The sequence below is a fragment of the Pleurodeles waltl genome, chromosome 1_2 (assembly GCF_031143425.1).
Source record: "Pleurodeles waltl isolate 20211129_DDA chromosome 1_2, aPleWal1.hap1.20221129, whole genome shotgun sequence".
NCBI lineage: Eukaryota > Metazoa > Chordata > Amphibia > Caudata > Salamandridae > Pleurodeles > Pleurodeles waltl.
The window spans coordinates 1335387539-1335409298 of NC_090437.1; the positions used below are offsets into that span (position 1 = coordinate 1335387539).

At 45.0% G+C, this 21760-nt stretch overlaps 1 protein-coding gene across 2 annotated transcripts in view; it reads left to right on the forward strand.

Moving 5' to 3' along the window:
- LOC138251872 (long-chain-fatty-acid--CoA ligase ACSBG2-like) overlaps nt 1-21760 on the forward strand; it is a 327149-nt gene that overhangs the window by 266918 nt on the left and 38471 nt on the right. For both annotated transcript variants that reach the window (XM_069205686.1, XM_069205687.1), the window contains 2 exons: nt 14101-14318; nt 20007-20146. In XM_069205686.1, the coding sequence (XP_069061787.1) occupies nt 14101-14318; nt 20007-20146 (358 nt within the window). The remainder of the gene's footprint in view (nt 1-14100; nt 14319-20006; nt 20147-21760) is intronic.

A 21760-nucleotide genomic window follows, 5' to 3' on the forward strand; every position in this document is an offset into this window, starting at 1 on the left:
TATTATAGCCTAGGTAGGAATAAGACTATTGACTGTAGTGACAATATGATGGCGTTATTTCCATGCTTCACTCTCCTAGTCTAATTTTGGACGGTCGAACACACATGCATACTCAGAGCTTTGCAAACAGACATGCTTGCAGCACAACATTTACACATGATGGACAACAAAACACATCTGGTCATCAGAGTAATTGCTGGTGCCATTGGTTTCACCTATGTCACTTTCAATGAGGGTCAGACAGTCCCAATAGCATACAAATCACATTTGTACTCAGCAGCAGAACAACGCTTTGCTCCCACTGAGAAAATCCTCACTGCTGTTCAGATGGCTGTCAATAAAGAAAGACCTCTAGCCCAGGGCAAATGCATTATTGTTGTTTCTCCAATTCCAGCCCTTGAGGCTGTTACCAAAGCCAGCATTCCAAACGCTAAAGCATTACATCCAGGTTGGATTCAATGGGCAACGTCTTTGACAGCCACTGATGTAGACTACATTTTTGACCCGAAATTACAAACTCAAGAATTTTTGCAGTATGAACTAGAATACCTGGTTCCAGCAAATACACTGCCTACACTGCCTATTGATCAGTATCAAAGAGTCATGTACACCAATGGCTCAGCACAACCTGCAATTGGCACAAAACATCAATACTCCGCTGCTTGCGCAGTCGTAAGCAGATATATGGAGGATAATAAATTTTGTCCCCAGCATACGTTCACGCAAACCCTAGGGGATTGCACAGCACAACTAGCAGAGCCACGGCTGAAGGCACGCCCTATCCAAAAGCGTTTCCTGCTAAATATTCCTACCGAATGGGAGGCTGCCTAGACGCCGAAGTAAAAATACCAGGCATGGGGATTAGAGTGATTCCCAACAAAGACATAAGATCAGAGTTGATTAAAGCAGCGCATGAGGGGGTAGCATCTGCCCATGCTGGTGTGGCGGCTACAATAGCATTGTTCCAAGCACGGTATTGGAGGCCATGTCTATACAAACAGGCCAAGCAGTATGTCCTTTGCTGTGACATCTGCCAACAAATTAAGGTTTCCACTGCTAAACGCCCACCGCAGCCACCCCTCCTAATTTCCAACAAACCATTACAATGTGTGTGCTTGGACCACTGTGGTCCCCTAACACTGGACAGTGCATACAAATACATTTTAGTCGCTGTTGACTCTTGCTCTAGATTTCTGTGGGTGTGGCCACAACACTCGGCTGACGCTCGGACTGTTATTAAAGATTTGCGAGTCTTTATTGGTACATATGTAGTTGCGGCTTTCCACTCGGACCAGGGCTTTGCTTTCGCCTCAAGGGCATTCATGGACGCCATGGCTTCGTTAGGGGTCCAACTCCATTATTCGTCTCCATTTCATCCCGAGTGAAATAGTGTCATGGAGCGACTAAACCATGATTTTAAGCAGTCCTTGACAGTCAGAGTCTTAGGTAAGGGTCCTAGTTGGCTTAACCACCTGTATGGAGTCCAGAGAGCACTTAACAATCTGCCTAGAAAGTCCCTGGGGGGTCGTACTTCATAGGAGTGCCTGAGATCTTGATGGTCCTGGCGTGGTGGTGGCAGAAACACCCTTTGACATAAATGAACGTGTCACTATCTTACAGGAATTACAACAGTTCTGTGACGACAACACTTCTGCCAGTGCTGCTTCCACAGGAATTAAGGATGTACCAGTAACACCTACCGGCTGGATTCCTAAAGTTGGGGATCTAGTACGTGAAAATGTTGCTGTGAAAAAGGAGTTTGGTCCTTTTTATCGTGCACCGGTCCCAGCCTTGAGAATGCACGGTACCGGAACTGTCATTCTACCACCGTTGGCTGGTGCTAAAGAAAACCGCTTTGTATCTATCGATAATGTCAAGTTATACCATGTGGCCGATCCTGCACAGCAGACCAAGAGGAACAGCCAGTAGTTCCCGAATCCCTCTCACTACTGGACAAGAAGTACATCTACAAGTTGTGAGCAGCAACACTGACACTTCTCCGAGCTTGTGGAGGGTGGAAAATGATCGTGCATTGGTTCCACTGACATCTGTTTCAACAAACGATGCAGAAATAATTGATCAATTTGACGCAACTTCAACACAGAAGGATGGCGTCATTTATTCTGAACCACTGCGGGAAACACCCCCCGGTTCTCCACCTACAAACACGGCTCCAGCTTTTGCACAAACTGCTTCTGGATACTTTGCCGACATCGACAACACCGTTTCGGACTCATTCGCCTCTTCTACACCTGAACTGTCAAAAACACGTAAGCTGATAAACTGGCTTAAAGCAACTTACTTTATTCTCCCATGGATCTATCTGTGGCTTTCTTTGACTATACTGTCTTTCTTCCTTTGGATTGGTTTTGTAATAACATTCTTTTTATTTATTTATGGTCATTTTCTTCCTGAAACAGGTGACCTGGTGGATGAGGTCCTAAAACCCCATTTTTCTTCTCACAAGGTCCGCAGACACTTGTCTTTTGTGAACATTTCCACTATACCAATTCCTGATGGGACTGTTTGGGATAAAGTAAATTTTTTATATACGGCATTCAAATACCATGTGTTTAAACTTTCAATGACCGATGTAATAATACCAGGAGTTGTTTCTTTAGACTGGGATGTGAAAACAGTTGATTCTATGATGACTGAGTTGCAGTATTATACTGTATTTGAAATTGAAGATGTTTATCAATCTAAAGACAATTATGGTGATATGTTTTGCTATAATTATTATGGCCACCATGTCATTCATAGAGCAAGTACCACAAAGACTATTTTTAATTACACACAATGGGAACATTGTCCAACTCCACTACAAGGGAGCTCTAAAACATACTCTGAAACGTTTGCATATTTTTCTGGGCACGATATTAAAAATGCTGAGTCGTATTATTTTAAATTGCCATCAATGGAAAATGTACACATATTATTGACAGATACAAAATGTATTTATTCAGATTCCTTTGCTTTCCGGTTGGCAATGAATATTGGCTAAAGTCACTTGACTTGAAAAGTGTGTGGGGAACACAAAATTGGCAAATACAGGGAAAGGAAGCTTTATTTAGAGCATGCCTAATACCTGTTCAAATTATATTTTTAAATGAAACTGTACAACAAACAAGTTGTTTAGGCTTAGCAAAAATTAAGGAATTGAATGCACCCAGTATTCCTGCCCCTGCTAAATTTCACAAATGGCAAAAATGTATAAATACAACTGAAGATCAGCTCGATGAATGGGTCCAGAATGGCACGTTTAATGCTTCACTGTCAAGTCCTGGCAGGTGGTTATTATGGCCAATAGATACCAATGGGTGTCATGAACGTTTTATAAACTCCACGGGGTTTTAGAACTAATAGGCCGGATCCTCGCTATGTGTCATCTGAACATGCGGGTATAGTAACAACATACAGTGTAGGGAAACTATGCCAGCAATGCTTAAAAAGTTCCTCACTAGAAGGCGTTAGAGAACACCTCAGTCTCCTGTCTAATAACACTGACTTACAGGACTTCCTGTTAGGCCCCAGAAAACAACGCAGAAAGAGATTTTTATACGAAGTATATAATGAAATTTGGAAGCTTTCCCAACAAGAAGCTGGTGCCCGGTTAAGGCAAATAGACCAGGAAAATTTGCAGAAAGCATTAGCTGTTGTGGATAATGGGATTAACACCCTGTTCAACCGCATATACACATAAAACAACATTGTTTCTTCTGCAATAGACATAATGCAAACTGATATGTCTTCTTTACACCATGGACAGAGTTAACCAAGGTCCATTATGCAGTTGGGTTGGACACTTCAAACACTGAAGGCGGGTCGCATTCCCTGGCAACACCTTAGCGCAAGGTGTAGGAGGCTGGCCTGGTTTTTAGTGGGTACCTTGCGTACTTCCACCTTATACCAGGTCCAGTTATCCCTTATTAGTGAAGCAGTAGTATTCTAGCAGCTTAGTCTGATAGAGGTAGCTATAGCAGAGCAGCTTAGGCTGAACTAGGAGACATTCAAATCTCATGCAATACCACTTATAGTTACACAGTACTTATACACAAGTAGAGACAATACTCAGTGTTACCAAAAATAAAGGTATGTTCGATGGCATCTGTCGCTGTAGATACGCATGTTCTGCAATAGCTCGCCATCTGGTGTTGGGCCGGAGTGTTACAAGTTGTTTTTCTTCGAAGAAGTCTTTCGAGTCACGGGACCGAGTGACTCCTCCTTTTGTCTCCATTGCGCATGGGCGTCGACTCCATCCTCGATTGTTTTTTTTCCGCCATCGGGTTCGGACGTGTTCCTGTCGCTCCGAGTTTCGGAACAGAAAAAATAGTTAATTTCGGAAGATTTTCGTCGGTATTGTTGCGTTCGGGATCGGCATACTTAGATTCAACACCGCATCGAAGATCGAAGAGCTCCGGTGCCCTTCGGGGTAGTTTTTCGATCCTCCGTCGGGGCCTGGTCGGCCCGACCGCGTGCTGAAGAACGCCGATGGAACGGACCCCGTTCCGTTTCTGCCCCAAATGCCACAATAAATACCCCTACACAGACCAACACTTGGTCTGCAACCTGTGCCTGTCACCTGAGCACAGCGAAGACACCTGCGAGGCCTGTCGTGCGTTCCGGTCCCGAAAAACACTCCGAGACCGTCGAGCCAGAAGACTTCAAATGGCGTCCGCACCGACAGCCCGACGGGAGTTCGAGGAACAGGAAGAGGAAGGTACCTTCTCGATCCAAGACTCAGACTCCGAAGGATTCGACGATACACAAACCGTGAGTAAGACGTCGAAAACCACACAAAGAAACATTTACAAGGCCCAGGGGACGCCACTGCCACCAGGCCATGGCTCAACCCATAAAATCGGTGACCGACCGTCGGCACCGAAAAAGGCCCAAACAGTGCCGAGATCGTCCGACTCCGATCGAGACACCGGCACGCAGCCTTCTCGGGACCGAGAAAGTGCTGGAGACAAGCCTCGACACCGAGATGCCGGTGTGGACACGGCTCGACGCCGAGACAGCGGCACCGAAACAGATCGACGCCGAGAGGTTTCGGCCCCGAAAAGGAAAAAAGTCACCTCGGAGCCGAAAAAACACGCAGACAAAGTTTCGACGCCGAAACAAACTGCAAGCAACCCAGCTTCAGGCTCTTATACAGAAGAGCACTCGCTAACCTCCCAAATGCAGAAGCATAGGTTTGAGGAAGAGCTACAAGCAACTGATGCGGACCATACGCAAAAGCGTATCTTCATTCAGCAGGGGACAGGAAAAATAAGCACCCTTCCCCCCATTAGGAGAAAGAGAAGGTTGGAGTTCCAGACGGAACAAGCACCACAACCAAAAGTGGTGAAAAGAGTTACACCACCACCCTCTCCTCCGCCCGTGATTAACGTTTCACCAGCACAAACGCCATCACACTCCCCAGCTCACACCACCATGAGCCAGGGTGACCAAGACCAGGACGCATGGGACCTATACGACGCCCCAGTGTCAGATAACAGCCCAGAGGCATACCCTACAAAACCATCTCCACCAGAAGACAGCACCGCGTACTCTCAGGTGGTGGCTAGAGCAGCACAATTTCACAACGTAAGCCTCCACTCAGAACAGGTCGAGGATGATTTCTTGTTCAACACACTCTCCTCCACCCACAGCTCCTACCAAAGCCTGCCTATGCTCCCTGGTATGCTCCGGCACGCAAAAGACATATTTAAGGACCCGGTCAAAAGTAGGGCAATCACACCAAGGGTGGAAAAAAAGTATAAGCCGCCTCCTACAGACCCGGCTTTCATCACAACACAGCTGCCACCAGACTCTGTTGTTGTAGGAGCAGCTAGGAAAAGGGCCAACTCTCACACATCTGGAGATGCACCACCCCCAGATAAAGAAAGCCGCAAGTTTGATGCAGCTGGTAAGAGAGTCGCAGCACAAGCTGCAAACCAGTGGCGCATCGCGAACTCCCAGGCACTACTTGCGCGCTATGACAGAGCCCACTGGGACGAGATGCAACATCTCATTGAACATCTGCCCAAAGACTTCCAAAATAGGGCAAAACAAGTGGTTGAGGAGGGACAGGCCATCTCCAACAACCAGATCCGCTCCTCCATGGACGCTGCAGATACAGCTGCACGGACAATTAATACATCTGTAACTATCAGAAGGCATGCATGGCTCCGAACGTCTGGATTTAAACCAGAGATTCAACAAGCAGTTCTCAATATGCCTTTTAATGAAAAAGAACTGTTCGGTCCAGAAGTGGACACAGCGATTGAGAAACTCAAAAAAGATACGGACACTGCCAAAGCCATGGGCGCACTCTACTCCCCGCAGAGCAGAGGGAATTACAGCTCATTCCGTAAAACGCCCTTTCGAGGGGGGTTTCGGGGTCAAAGCACACAAGCCAGCACCTCACAAGCCACACCGTCCAGTTACCAAGGACAGTATAGAGGAGGTTTTCGGGGACAATATAGAGGAGGGCAATTCCCTAGAAATAGAGGAAGATTCCAAAGCCCCAAAACCCCTACTACTAAACAGTGACTCACATGTCACTCACCCCCTCCACACAACACCAGTGGGGGGACGAATAGGTCATTATTACAGAGCATGGGAGAAAATCACTACAGACACTTGGGTTCTAGCAATTATCCAACATGGTTACTGCATAGAATTTCTACAGTTCCCTCCAAACATATCACCATTCCAATCTCCTAGAGATAGAAGTGCAGGCACTATTGCAAAAGAATGCAATCGAATTAGTGCCAAACACACAAATAAACACAGGAGTTTACTCACTGTACTTTCTGATACCAAAGAAGGACAAAACACTGAGACCAATCCTAGACCTCAGAGTAGTCAACACTTTCATCAAATCAGACCACTTCCACATGGTCACACTACAAGAAGTATTGCCATTGCTAAAGCTGCACGACTACATGGCAACTTTAGACCTCAAGGATGCTTATTTCCATATACCAATTCACCCATCGCACAGAAAATACCTAAGGTTTGTATTCAAAGGAATACATTACCAATTCAAGGTACTGCCTTTCGGATTAACAACCGCACCAAGAGTCTTTACCAAATGTCTAGCGGTAGTCGCTGCACACATCAGAAGGCAGCAAATACATGTGTTCCCATATCTAGACGACTGGCTAATCAAGGCCCATTCGTTAATAGAGTGCTCAAATCACACAAATCACATCATACAAACCCTCTTCAAACTAGGGTTCACCGTCAATTTCACAAAATCCAAAATTCGGCCACGCAAGGTACAACAATACCTGGGAGCCATAATAGACACATCAAAAGGAGTAGCCACTCCAAGTCCACAAAGAATTCAAAATTTCAACACCATCATACAACGCATGTATCCAACACAAAAGATACAAGCAAAGATGGTATTACAACTCCTAGGCATGATGTCATCATGCATAGCCATTGTCCCAAACGCAAGACTGCACATGAGGCCCTTACAACAATGCCTAGCATCACAGTGGTCTCAAGCACAGGGTCTCCTTCTAGATCTGGTGTTAATAGACCGCCAAACTTACCTCTCGCTTCTGTGGTGGAACAACATAAATTTAAACAAGGGGCGGCCTTTCCAAGACCCAGTGCCACAATACGTAATAACAACAGATGCTTCCATGACAGGGTGGGGAGCACACCTCGATCAACACAGCATACAAGGACAATGGAACGTACATCAAACAAAACTGCATATCAATCACCTAGAACTTCTTGCAGTTTTTCAAGCACTAAAAGCTTTCCAACCAATAATAGTTCACAAATACATTCTCGTCAAAACAGACAACATGACAACAATGTATTATCTAAACAAGCAGGGAGGGACGCACTCCACGCAGTTAAGCATGTTAGCACAAAAAATTTGGCATTGGGCAATTCACAACCAAATTCGCCTAATTGCACAGTTTATACCAGGGATACAAAATCAACTCGCAGACAATCTCTCTCGAGATCACCAACAGGTCCACGAATGGGAAATTCACCCCCAAATACTGAACACTTATTTCAAACTCTGGGGAACACCTCAGATAGACTTGTTTGCGACAAGGGAGAACGCAAAATGCCAAAACTTCGCATCCAGATACCCACACAAACAATCCCAAGGCAATGCCCTATGGATGAACTGGTCAGGGATATTTGCTTACGCTTTTCCTCCTCTCCCTCTCCTTCCTTACCTGGTAAACAAACTCAGTCAAAGCAAACTCAAACTCATATTGATAGCACCAACTTGGGCAAGGCAACCCTGGTACACAACGCTGCTAGACCTATCAGTGGTACCCTGCATCAAATTGCCCAACAGGCCAGATCTGTTGACACAGCACAACCAAAAGATCAGACACCCAGATCCAGCATCGCTGAATCTAGCAATCTGGCTCCTGAAATCCTAGAATTCGGGCACTTACAACTTACCCAAGAATGTATGGAAGTCATAAAACAAGCAAGAAGGCCATCCACCAGGCACTGCTATGCAAGTAAATGGAAGAGGTTTGTTTGCTACTGCCATATTAATCAAATACAACCATTACACACAACTCCAGAACATGTAGTGGGTTACTTGCTTCACTTACAAAAATCTAACCTAGCTTTCTCTTCCATTAAGATTCACCTTGCAGCAATATCTGCATACCTGCAGACTACCTATTCAACTTCCCTATATAAAATACCAGTCATTAAAGCATTCATGGAGGGCCTTAGGAGAATTATACCACCAAGAACACTACCTGTTCCTTCATGGAACCTAAATGTTGTCCTAACTAGACTTATGGGTCCACCTTTTGAACCCATGCACTCCTGCGACATACAGTTCCTAACCTGGAAGGTGGCATTTCTCATCGCCATTACTTCCCTGAGAAGAGTAAGCGAGATTCAGGCGTTTACTATACAGGAACCTTTTATACAACTACACAAAAATAAAGTCGTCCTAAGGACCAATCCAAAATTTTTGCCAAAGGTTATTTCACCGTTCCATCTAAATCAAACAGTGGAACTTCCGGTGTTCTTTCCACAGCCAGATACCGTAGCTGAAAGGGCACTACATACATTAGATGTCAAAAGAGCATTAATGTATTACATTGACAGAACAAAGAACATCAGAAAGACTAAACAACTCTTTATTGCATTTCAAAAACCTCATGCAGGAAACCCAATTTCAAAACAAGGTATAGCCAGATGGATAGTTAAATGCATCCAAATCTGCTACCTTAAAGCTAAACGACAGCTGCCCATTACACCAAGGGCACACTCAACCAGAAAGAAAGGTGCTACCATGGCCTTTCTAGGAAACATCCCAATGCAAGAAATATGTAAGGCAGCCACATGGTCTACGCCTCACACATTCACCAAGCACTACTGTGTAGACGTGTTATCCGCACAACAAGCCACAGTAGGTCAAGCTGTATTAAGGACATTATTTCAGACTACTTCCACTCCTACAGGCTGATCCACCGCTTTTGGGGAAATAACTGCTTACTAGTCTATTGCAGAACATGCGTATCTACAGCGACAGATGCCATCGAACTGAAAATGTCACTTACCCAGTGTACATCTGTTCGTGGCATCAGTCGCAGTAGATTCGCATGTGCCCACCCGCCTCCCCGGGAGCCTGTAGCAGTTTGGAAGTTACCTTCAATTATTTATATATGTATCATCTCAACCTTAAATAAGTGCATACTTAGTCACTCCATTGCATGGGCACTATTACTACAATTCAACTCCTACCTCACCCTCTGCGGGGAAAAACAATCGAGGATGGAGTCGACGCCCATGCGCAATGGAGACAAAAGGAGGAGTCACTCGGTCCCGTGACTCGAAAGACTTCTTCGAAGAAAAACAACTTGTAACACTCCGGCCCAACACCAGATGGCGAGCTATTGCAGAACATGCGAATCTACTGCGACTGATGCCACGAACAGATGTACACTGGGTAAGTGACATTTTCATTATTTGGGTAACACAGTACCAAAAATATCTTAGAGGCAATACTCCTTCTGGAGGTAAGTAATATACACAATATATACACTAGACACCAAAATTAGACAAGTAAATACTCATAGATCAATGCAAACAATAGGAAATGCTATAGAATGCAATGGGAGAAAATAGGTCTAGGGGCAACGCAAACCATATACTAAGAAAGTGGAACGTGAATCACAAATTCCCCCTAGACAAGTGTAGTGTGTGCAGAATCGCTGGGAGAGTAAGAATACAGTAAAGGTAAGTAAATTACCCCACCCCAGAAAAGCAGGAGTAAAGTACTGCAAGTTTCCTTAGGACACACTAAACCTCGTGATTGGGATTTTGCAGCAACAAACCAAGTCTGAAAACAACAACTGCTGGATTCCTGGACCTGAAGACCTGCAAAGGAAGGGGACCAAGTCCAGAAGTCGGAAGAAGTTCCAGGAAGGACAGGAGCCCCTGCCAACCCAGAAGAGGGTGCAAAAGAAGAGTCCCCAGTTAGTTGAAGACTGCAGAAATGCACCCTAGGAAGATGTCAGCAGGTTTCTGCATGATGCAAAGGATGTCCCACGACGTGAAGATCGTTGCAGATGTGATTTCGTGTTGGAAGTCGCCAACAAGCCTTGGTTACGACAAAAGTGCATTTTGCATCAAAATGGCACTGGATGGATCCAGGAGGGACCTGGGGGCCTCAACTCTGTGTGAGGAGGAAGAGGGGGCTCTCAGCACTTTAGAGAGCCCTCAGGATGCCAGACAGCACCCCCGGGAGTCGCAGGATCCGGGGACAGAGGAGGTGCAAAACATGGTTGATGCAGCACAACAAAAGAAGGTCCCATGCCACCGGAGAACAACTCAGCGAGTTGAGCATTGCAGGATGGAGTGCGGGGGACCTGGGCCAGGCTTTGCATGAAGGAATTTTGCAAATAGTGCACAGAAGCCTCAGGAGGTGAAGAAGATGCAGTACACAGGGGTACCATCGCTCTCAGGGAAGACGAGGTTTAACCTCCTCCAAATTGCGTCAGCAGGACCTTGGGACAGTCTATGTTGATGATGTCCACCCTCTGTGCCCTTAGGAACATGTTCGTCATTGTGAGAGGAGTCCAAGGTTACTGGTCGTCGTCTTGGAAGGTGCCTGCGTGAGCAGGTGAGTGACTCCGTCACCCCATGGGAGATTTCTTTGGTCCTTCTGGTGCAGGATGAAGACAGGGAGTCCCCAGAGCGTGCACACTATGGAAACTGTTGCAGTTGCTGACTTGGAGCTGAGGTTGCTGAAGAAAAGTATCCCTTGTGGATACTTTGTTGCAGTTTACAGCGTTTCTTGGAGCAGGCTGTGGTTGATTCGAGGTCAGAGGATGCTGAAGTAGTTGCAGAGGATTCCTGAAGGAAAATTGCAAGCAGAATCTGAAGAGAACCCACGGGAGAGACCCTAAATAGCCCTGAGAGGGGGATTGGCTACCTTATCAGGTATTGACCTAAAAGGAGGGGTCTCTGACGTCACCTGCTGGCACTGGCCACTCAGAGCCCTCCAGAGTGCCCCCACACCTTGCAAAGCAAGATGGCTGAAGTCTGGGACACACTGGAGGAGCTCTGGGCACCACCCCTGGGGTGGTGATGGACAGGGGAGTGGTCACTGCCCTTTCCTTTGTCCAGTTTCACGCCAGAGCAGGGACTGGGGGTCCCTGAACCGGTGTAGACTGGCTTATGCAAGGAGAGCACCATCTGTGCCCTTCAAAGCATTTCCAGAGGCTGGTGGAGGCTACCCCTCCCCAGCCTGTAACACCTATTTCCAAAGGGAGAGGGTGTAACACCCTGCTCTCAGAGGAAATGCTTTGTTCTGCCTTCCTGGGACTGAGCTGCTCAGACCCCAGGAGGGCAGAACCCTGTCTGTGAGGTGGCAGCAGCTGTAGCTGCAGTGCAAGCCTCAGAGAGCTGGTTTGGCAGTACTGGGGGTCCATGGTGGAGCCCCCAGGATGCATGGAATTGGCTCCCCAATACCATATTTGGAATGGGGGGACAATTCCATGATCTTAGACATGTTACATGGCCATATTCGGAGTTACCATTGTGAAGCTACATATGGGTATTGACCTATATGTAGTGCACGCGTTTAATGGCATCCCCGCACTCACAAAGTCCCGGGAAATGGCTCGGAACTATGTGAGGGCACCTTTGCTAGTGCAAGGTTGCCCTCACACTTAGTAACTTTGCACCTAACCTTCAGCAAGTGAAGGTTAGACATATAGATAACTTATAAGATACTGAAGTGCAGTGAAAATGGCTTTGAAATAGTGTGTGCACTATTTCACGCAGGCTGCAATGGCAGTCCTGTGTAAGGGTTTGTCTGAGCTCCTTATGGGTGGCAAAAGAAATGCTGCAGCCCATATGGATCTCCTGGAACCCCAATGCCCTGGGTACCTAGGTACCATATACTAGGGACTTATAAGGGGGGTCCAGTGTGCCAATTGAAATTGGTAAATGAAGTCACTAGCCTATAGTGACAAATTTAAAAGCAGAGAGAGCATGAGCACTGAGGTTCTGGTTAGCAGAGCCTCTGTGACACAGTCAAGCACTACTGACAACACACTCATTAGGCCATGGGTTGCTAGCAGGATCCCAGTGAGACAGGCAAAACACACTGACATATAGGTTTTTATCTATGAGCACTGGGGTCCTGGCTAGCAGGATCCCAGTGACACAGTAAAAACACACTGACACACACTCTCAAACAGGCCAAAAGTGTGGGTAACCATGCTAGAAAGAGGCTACTTTCTCACACAAGGGACATATTTTCGACATTTAACTTAACGTGACAACAACAACTAATGGCTAAGAAAGAAGCGACTTATGTCATGCTAAACATCGAAAAGTTAGAAAAGTTGCCTTTTACTGTGGCTGAAATACCATCTGCTGAATGGTTAATACATGGGGTCAATAATCTGCCTATTTTAACACTTCAATTCACGTCCTGTTTAAAACACATTCCAGTAGGCAGATATGAAAGGCTGGGAGATAGTTACATCCATGAGATGTGCGAGCTACCCTTCTCGTACAAATGTCCCAGTGGCATGAAAGAGGTCTTTCTTAGCGGTAGTGAATGCAAGACTTCTGTCAGCCATTTGATGGTTTGTAAACATCTCAGAATAATGAGAGCCTACGCGACACAATACTCCAGGGTGATTTAAATGTTGGCCATGCGAAGGGCTGAATGGCCCTGGTAAGAACTGAATAATATCACATCTGAATGAATAAAAACTATTTAGCATATGCAAAGACTTAAGCCCAGATCTGCAAAGCCCTCTGGCCACTGGAGCATCGTTTTTAGTGAGGCTCCAGTGGCGCTGTGCATTGCGCCGTATTTACAGGGTGGAGTTAAGACACTTTTTGTGGTGTAACAACACATTGTAAAATGGCCCCTTCACACACACAGCACTTTGCGCGGAAGGGGCGTGCAATGGGTGTTGCTTTGCGCGTGCCACACCAACACCCATTGCATTTTGAAGCTGCCTCAGATTTATGAGTTTTCGTAAACCTGAGGCAGCACCAAAATCAAACGCCACCCCAAGGGTGGCATTAGCCTGGCACAACAAGGAGAAATGCCTTCATTTCTCCTCGTTTTTTGCTCTTTCTATGTGTGCTGCATTCTGTATAATTCTATACTGGTTCTGCAACAAACAAAAAGATAATGGCACATTGTGACTCAGCATATAATTCAGTAACTGGGTAATATTCAGGACATGTAGGCAATGCCACTGCCCCCTTTCCACCTGCCTGTTACTGCCATACATATGACCTGACTGCATGTGAAGTTAATAAGGTCAGTTGGCATCAGAGTATTTGACCTGAGGGGTCCTTCTGCTGATGGCTGGAGGGTTGGATGGTAAGGATGGAAGACATACAGACATTCAGGTGTGCAGGAGGAGCTGGAAAACAAGTTGCAGAATATAGTTAGCATGTGGTGAGTGCTAGGGAAAAAGATAACAATACTCTGGATTAAATACTAATCGACTGAGCTGACAAGACCAAATCAGCGAATGGAAATGAATGTCACAGATCAAGAATATACAGTAAACTACAGTTAGTTCAATGCATCTGAATCCATATCTCTACCTCATGTGCCTACAGCTGTGGTACGACAGTCCCAGGATGCAAGACCCGGATTCACATGCCAGATGAGGATGGCAATGGTGAAATCTGCATTGGGGGAAGACACGTCTTCATGGGCTACTTGAACATGGTTGAAAAAACAAAGGAGGCTTTTAACGAAGAAGGATGGCTACACACTGGCGACATTGGCAAGTTGGACCAGGATGGCTTTCTCTACATCACTGGGAGAATCAAGGGTGAGGGTTGAATGTTTCAATTATTGGTTTATGCAGTGAGAAGAAAGCATATAAGGAGCTGTTTGCCACTCGTTCCAGTAGTGATACATCAAATGACTCTACAGTTCATTTATTGAGATATATCTGGAGTACAAGTTGCAGAGGTGTGTCAAAATTACGTATTTGCCGAAAAGCTGCCTGGTGTTCTGGAGCTGTTAATGTTGTCCCATGTTAGAAAGATGCATGCACATAACAACATGATAAGGCAACAAATTTTATTTTGATTTGTGAAAAAAGTTACAGGTAAGGTATTCAATGGAAACAGTTGTGTGATACTCACCAGTTCTTTACTCAAGGGACTTACAGAGGACAGTCAAACTACAAAGCTCAGATCATAGTTACAACCATGAGCTGTGTGAAGGTGGAGAACATTCACGCAGACTATAGCCTGATTAGACAAAGGGCCTCATTAGGAGTTTGGCGGGTGGCAGAGGCCACCCCCCAAACTCTTCCCGCCATCAGGCCGCCTGTGCAGCCTGAACCCCGCTGGCCCTATTAGGAGTTTCCGCCCGCTGGCCCTGCGGTGAACACAGCCTTAACATTGCAGGCGATGTTCAATGCAACAACTGGGTTTAGTCAATGTCTCTCCATTTTTGAGGGTTGGTGCACATGGACTGGATTACTGGATATGAATTTCCAAGTGCTTGATCAGAAAATGGTGGAAATCCAGTCTAAACAATTTGAACAATCTGAGGAGGCCACAACGAAAGTTGGATTTTTTTACACTTATGCATATAGTTTCCAGGCAAATCTGCCTAAGTGTGCTTAATATTATTATTATTTATTATTGGTGGGTAGCCTGACACACTCTCTCTGCCATGAATGTTGGCAAACTGATTGTGACAATGGGGAGAATGGTCTTTGATTGCAGCCTACTTTGGTCAGTTCATGACCATAAACTGTCATTATCTTGGAACTTTTTTCTAGCGTGTGCAGACAGGTATGCGTACAGCTAGGGAAGAAGCAGGTAAACAATTGTTTGTGATGATGAAGTTACACGAGTGCTTGTGCACCCAGCATTGGTCTCTGTCTCCATCCCATTGGATGATCCATCTTCCACTCATGTAGAGTGTTTGAGAAAGTTGCTGAAAGGCATGATGCACTGTGAAGTGCTACCTCTCTTAGGAGTCTTAACCTGTTTAGTGTGTTGGCTTCTGTAGAGAACTAATCAAGGCCCAAAAAATAATTTAAAATACTTTTGGGTTATGGAGACCAAGTACTTCCCATTTAAAGGCTGTTCAAACCATCAAAGGAATTCCCTTATCATGATACCTGTAAGTAAGCTATGACCTTTCTTTGAAATGATACTTTGAGATTATTTCACCCAACATGGATTGACACATGTCACTCCTTTCACTGAGCCCTCTTCTGCTGGTTGCTCTTTGCTCCTGTGTTCCTACAGCTTCTGGTCTTGAGCTTCTCCTCATTTCTGTTACTAAAACATAATCAAACTCCACACTTAATTATCTTCCCACAATTTAAAACAATATTTTTATTAAGATTTTAGTACATAAAAACAAGTACACTCCATTTTTTATGATCAGAGATATATAGATATGATGAGATCTGAAGGACAGCGCTAGAACAGTGGTTCCCAACCTTTTGACTTCAGTGGACCCCCACTTTTTCATTACTGGAACCCGGGGACCCCCACTGGATCATTATTGGAATCCGGGGACCCCCTCAATGAGTCATTATTGGAATCCAGGGACCCCCCCCCACTGAGTCATTACTGAAAGCTGGGGACCTAATCGGTTAATATTATTTAATTTTCTAAGCAGTCGCGCATTCCCTGAGGAGGCTTTGTGGACCCCTAGGGGTCCCTGGGCCACAGGTTGGGAACCTCTGCGCTAGAGTATCAATGACACCCCTTTAGATCAGTTCGCTGTGCAGCGATGTGTAGAGTATTGCAGTGTATGACTGAGTGAACAAGAGACAAGCAACCTGTGTAACTTGTCTTATACTTAACGCTTGATTTACATCTCATTCACCACCAGTATCTGAGCATCAACTCCAGAGAATGTTTCAAGCGCTTAGAGGGGGAAACCGAGAAACAGATAAGGTAGACAACCCCATACAATAAGCTTAGGGCCCTGGGGGTCCATCCATAATATCACCTAACACAATATATCTGCTTCAAACTCCTCTTGATACCTACTTGTATTCCTTTCTGCGTAAACATGAGGAAATCTGTTATTTCCAGATTCGGGCCCCTAAAAAATAGCCCAGGAAACGTATTTATGGCCTCGGAGGTAGCTTGTCATGCAGATATAAGTTTGTATCTCTCCAAATATAACTCATATATGCTCTCCCAGCAAACAGATCATTCCTGGACATACTCCCACATCTACACATGTTATTCGTGGTCTCATAGCCTCTGAGGTCTCACCCCTTGAAGCACTTGTGTACCCGAATTCTGCTGTGAAACTGAGCAGCAGATGCTGACACAGACCTGGTGGGTGGCACCTTTTCATGTTCTGGGGTAAGCTTCAGAGGATTTGAGGTAGTAGCTTTGTACCAGATATTAATTACCAATTCTACCTTCTTCAGTGGTTAGAAGTGTCTGGCTGAGGTGGGCAGTAATGTTTAATCACTAATGTGATTGAAAACTGCAATATAGCCAACTTGATATTGATAATATTTATTGAGCACACAAATGCCTGAAGGCCTCTTGGCGCTAGCATGTATCAGATATGAAGCACACAAAGGATTACAGAGAAAGCGAGAAAAGCCAGGACTTGAGTAATTTTCTAAAACGAGAGAAATTCTGCTGATGCTTCAGCTCACAAGAGAGTTTATTCCACAACTTCCAAGTCGAGTAAACAAAATTCCTACGCCCCAAGATGCCTTATTGCATTTAGGAATGGAAACCGTTTTCACAGCAGCTGAATGCAAAGTCCTCCTTGGAGAATACCAAGAGAACTTTTTCCTCAAAAATTCTGGGCCTATCCCAGGAAGGGATTTATGTGCTACGCTGAGAGCCCTGAAGGTCACTCTTTCTTGACAGGTGGCCAGTGGAGCTCCAGTAAGGTCTGCGAAACTGATTGGTATTTGGGCTACTTTTTGACGAGACGAGCTGCTGCGTTCAGCAAAAGCTAAAGTTTATTTAGAAAACGCTACTGATTGCCCTGGTAAAGAGTGTTCCAATAATACAGCCTGGACAAAACCAATTCAATCACCACTGATTTCTGCAAATCACAGGGAATGGAAGGAAGGATTTTTCTCGGCGAGCTCAGGAGAAAAAAGCAAGTAAAAGTGAGTTTTTGAATCTGATCTCCGAATGAGAGACTAGCATCAAAAATCACTCATAAGTTCGCAAATTTAAGAACCGGCGCGAAAAGAAATCCAAGCGTCAGGGCCAACCCAGATGGGTTCCAAAATAAAGAGTCCTTTCCTAAAAGAAGGACCTCTGTTTTCTCAGAGTTTAACTTTAAACTGTTACACTTTATGATGACCTCACAAATGCAAGTGTTAAAACAGTTGGCAACCCCCTCAACATTGCTGGGAATGGTTACAATGATTTGGGTGTGGTCAGCGTATGAGACAGTCACAAAGTCAAACAATTCTATCAGTATGGCCAAAGGAGCCGCATAAACATTGCAAAGTGTGGGTCTCAGCGGCCACTCCCGTGGAACACTTCAAGGCAGCGAGGAGGGCTTTCATCTAAATTCTCCTAGCGAGACCATCTGCTCTCTGTCCGTGAGAACGGATCGAAGGAGGTTCCTCACAGTTCCTCTTTACCCCATATTGGCTAACCGGTTTAGGAGGACCAAATGTCTCACTGTGCCGAGAGCTGAGGACAGATCTACAAGGACTACTGCGGCCTTGCCCCCGCTGTCCATAGTAGACCTTATCTGCTCTGTGGCTACGACCAATGCTGTTTAAGTAATATGATTTGATCTGAAGCCAAGATGTTATTTTTATTTCGAAAATGTAAAATTCCTTGGAGGAGGGCAAAGCAAATGCTTGCTGTAGTTGAGGGATATATCTACAGAAACAGCAGCTATATGTAGTATGAAGGAAATCTTTCATCTTTTCTCACCAGCCATACGCCCCATTGCAGCAGCTCTTTTTCTAGTAACATTAATCACAAACAAGGCCCACAAAAGGTTCATCACAGGTGTTAAACCCACCCCTTAAGCACTAACTCCAACTAAAAGAGAAGAGCATTGTTACAGTAAAGAGCAATACTACTTTAGCAATGTTTCTATAACTCACAGGAAAACAGGCCCCTCTTTAGTATGTTCAACCATCATAGACATGTTCTGTCTGACTCTGGACTAAACATTTATGTAAGTGACCATCGGAGTACCCAGCTACGTCCTCCTTGACCAGCACTCCGCTGCTAGCTAAGGTAAAGAACTGCGTTTGAGAAGCAACAAAAACTGGTTGTTAGTCATTGGCATTTCTGTCATTTAACAAGCAGGTTAATTCATCAACAGATTGAAGTAAAGTGAAATAAGTCATATTCTCCTGACCCATCTAACAAAGAGCTTTACTGGTAATTATTACAAGACCATGATCCCAAAAACAGGGAAACCTTCCCAAAAATATGATCTTGTCCATTGATCCCAAAACCCAAAGTCTCATGATCACAGAACCCAAAAACGCTGTCTCCCCAGTACCATAAGAAAGTACCCTAACCCCAGAAATCACAAACACACTTTTAGCCACAAAAACACTGTATCAAAATAATCCAGAGAAACCAGAACATGCAATACAATAGGTTTCAGAACTAACTGCAAATAAAACGTTAAGGCAACAGGAATAGGATGTCACCTGCTCCATTGCTGTATTAACTGGGTCCACTGAAGGAACCTGTGTTCTGAGTGTAGTTCAATCACTGTGGGTGTGCTCTTTCTTTTCACAGGGAGCCTCCTTCCTGTGGATTTCCATACAAAGCAACTGGGGTGGGTGGTACACAACTAGTGAAAAGCAGGACCAGTTCTGCCCACAGGTCTATACCAGCTCCAAGCCCAGACACTTCTATTAGCTGTCACCTGAGTAAGTGAAAGCCATGTGTATTGCTGACGCACAGTGTACCATTAACAAGCCAGCAAATCTCTACCGAAAGCAGATCACCTGAAAGAATATCCCTTACTGATACCCTAGGCTGCTTGCTTGCACTCAGTTTATTCACCAATCCTGCTTCCTTCCATGCCACCCTAAAGCTAACCATAGCGTACATGCATGTGCCACCAACTGGCATGTAGGACAAGAATGCTGGGTACAGTGGGTTAGAGTGTCTACTGTGGTTTAACAGATTCAACCCGTAGTCATGATTGAAAAACTGTTTCACTACTACCGATGCATTGCTTTATACCTATCACAATATTGCTAACTGGGAATCATCAAAGCTAATATTTTCCAAATCACGAGGACCAAATTCCTGCATGCCAAGTCTTTGATTCTGGGTTGAAATCTCTGGGTAATGAGGCTGCAAGAGGGAACTGTGGAGTGTGCATAGTCTATTGAGAATATGCATTCAATAGTAAATGTTTAGGCAAACAAATAAGAGACACCGGGGAGGGGGGATGGCTGTCAGTTCCTTTTATGTTTCGTCATATTCTTCAACAGGTTGAACAGGTTTCAGAGCCTTATTGTTCCTGGCATAGCCAATATATGATTGGTGTTTGTATCTGATTTCAGAGCTGGTTATCACATCAGGAGGCAAGAACATTGCCCCAATTCCGATTGAGAATGACCTAAAGAAGGAGGTGCCCATCATCAGTAACGCCATGTTAGTAGGCGACAAGAGGAAGTTCTTGTCAATGCTGATCACTCTGAAGGTAAGAAGAACATTCCTATGCTGAACAGTCCACACGTAGAGGAGGGAGCTCACTCCTGCTGATCATTCTGAAAGAAAAGGGGGAGAAGTTTTCCTTTTCAATAACTAGAAGATTGGAGGGTAGAAACTGTGCATGCTGACCTCTCTAAAGATCATGTAGAACAACAGGCATTTGGTGATCATTTCAAATGGGAAACCAGAAATGTTGTCCATGGTGATAATTTCAAAGGCAGGAATTGAGAAGCCCATTGCTAATGATCATTACGTAAGTAGACATGGATTGTAGCCAAGCTAATGACTATGAGGGAAAACGAGAAGTCGCTCATGCTGATCATGATGAAGTGAAGATGGATGACTGCACCCGTGACCATCACTGTGACGCCTTGAAGGATCACTCTAAAACATGAGATGGGACAACACATCTATGCTGCTTACTATAATCATAAGATTATTGTTTGCTCACTGGAGTGAAAAGGAGAGAGACTATCCATGCAGATTACTCTGAAAGAAGAAGGGAAGAATGTGTTTATGTGGATTAGTACAAAGGTAAAATGATGTAACTTGGGTGTGTTAATTACTCAAATCACAAAGTGGAGGTTTTCTATCCTGATCGTTCTTGAAGTGTTATGGGAGAGCTCAACCATGCTCATCATTCTTAAAGAAAAGCTGGAGAGGTTGTTTTAATATGGGAGAGGTTGGGCATTCTGTTCACGCTGGCGGAGATCAGATTACATGAGGCAGACTGTCAGCACTGCTCACTGGCCTGATATGGTCAGTGGGATAAGTGTAGCCCAATCACTCTAAAGATAAGTGAGGGAGGATATGTGTAGTCCAATCATTCTAAAGACAAGTGTGGAAGGATATGTGTAGTCCAATTATTCTAGACATGAGGAAAGAGATGTGTAGCCCAATCACTCAAAAGATGAGTGAGGGAGGAGGTGTAGTCCAGTCACTGTAGAGACGAGTGAGGGAGATATGTGTAGTCCACCCACTCTAGAGATAAGATTCTTAGGGCCATTTATGCCAAAGAATGTGATTATTTGAGAGATCTGTACCTGATGGGGACTATAAAGGTAGCAGATAGAGTTTGTCCATGATGATCATTTGAAAGTAGAAGGATATAGATTATCGATTCTGATCACTCCTTAGGACACATCAGGTAAAAGCACAGGGTTTGCACATGCTGACCCTTGTGAAGGCACAAGGGTGGAATTTATTGAGGCAAATACATGCTGATCACTCCTCACGTAGGAGGCCAGAGCCCGTCCACGCTGCTCAGGGTATGAGTGGAGAGTTGATCCATGCTGATCATTCTGGAGGTAAGACAGGAGAGCCTTTGTGTGCTGATCACTCTGAAGATAAGATGGGAGACCTTCTCCATGCTGAAGACTTGAGCTCGTTTATGGTGACCATTCCACAGCTAGGAGGATGGAGTTTGTCCATGCTGACTCCTATTCAGCCAGAAGGGTAGAGCTTTTCTAAGCTAATTATTCAGACAGCAACAGTGGAAAGCCCATCCAAGCGAATCATTCTGAAGATAAGAGAAGAGACCCTTTTTGTGCTGGTCATTATGAGGTTAGAAGGATCCACTTGGTCTGTGGTCATCTCAATCAAG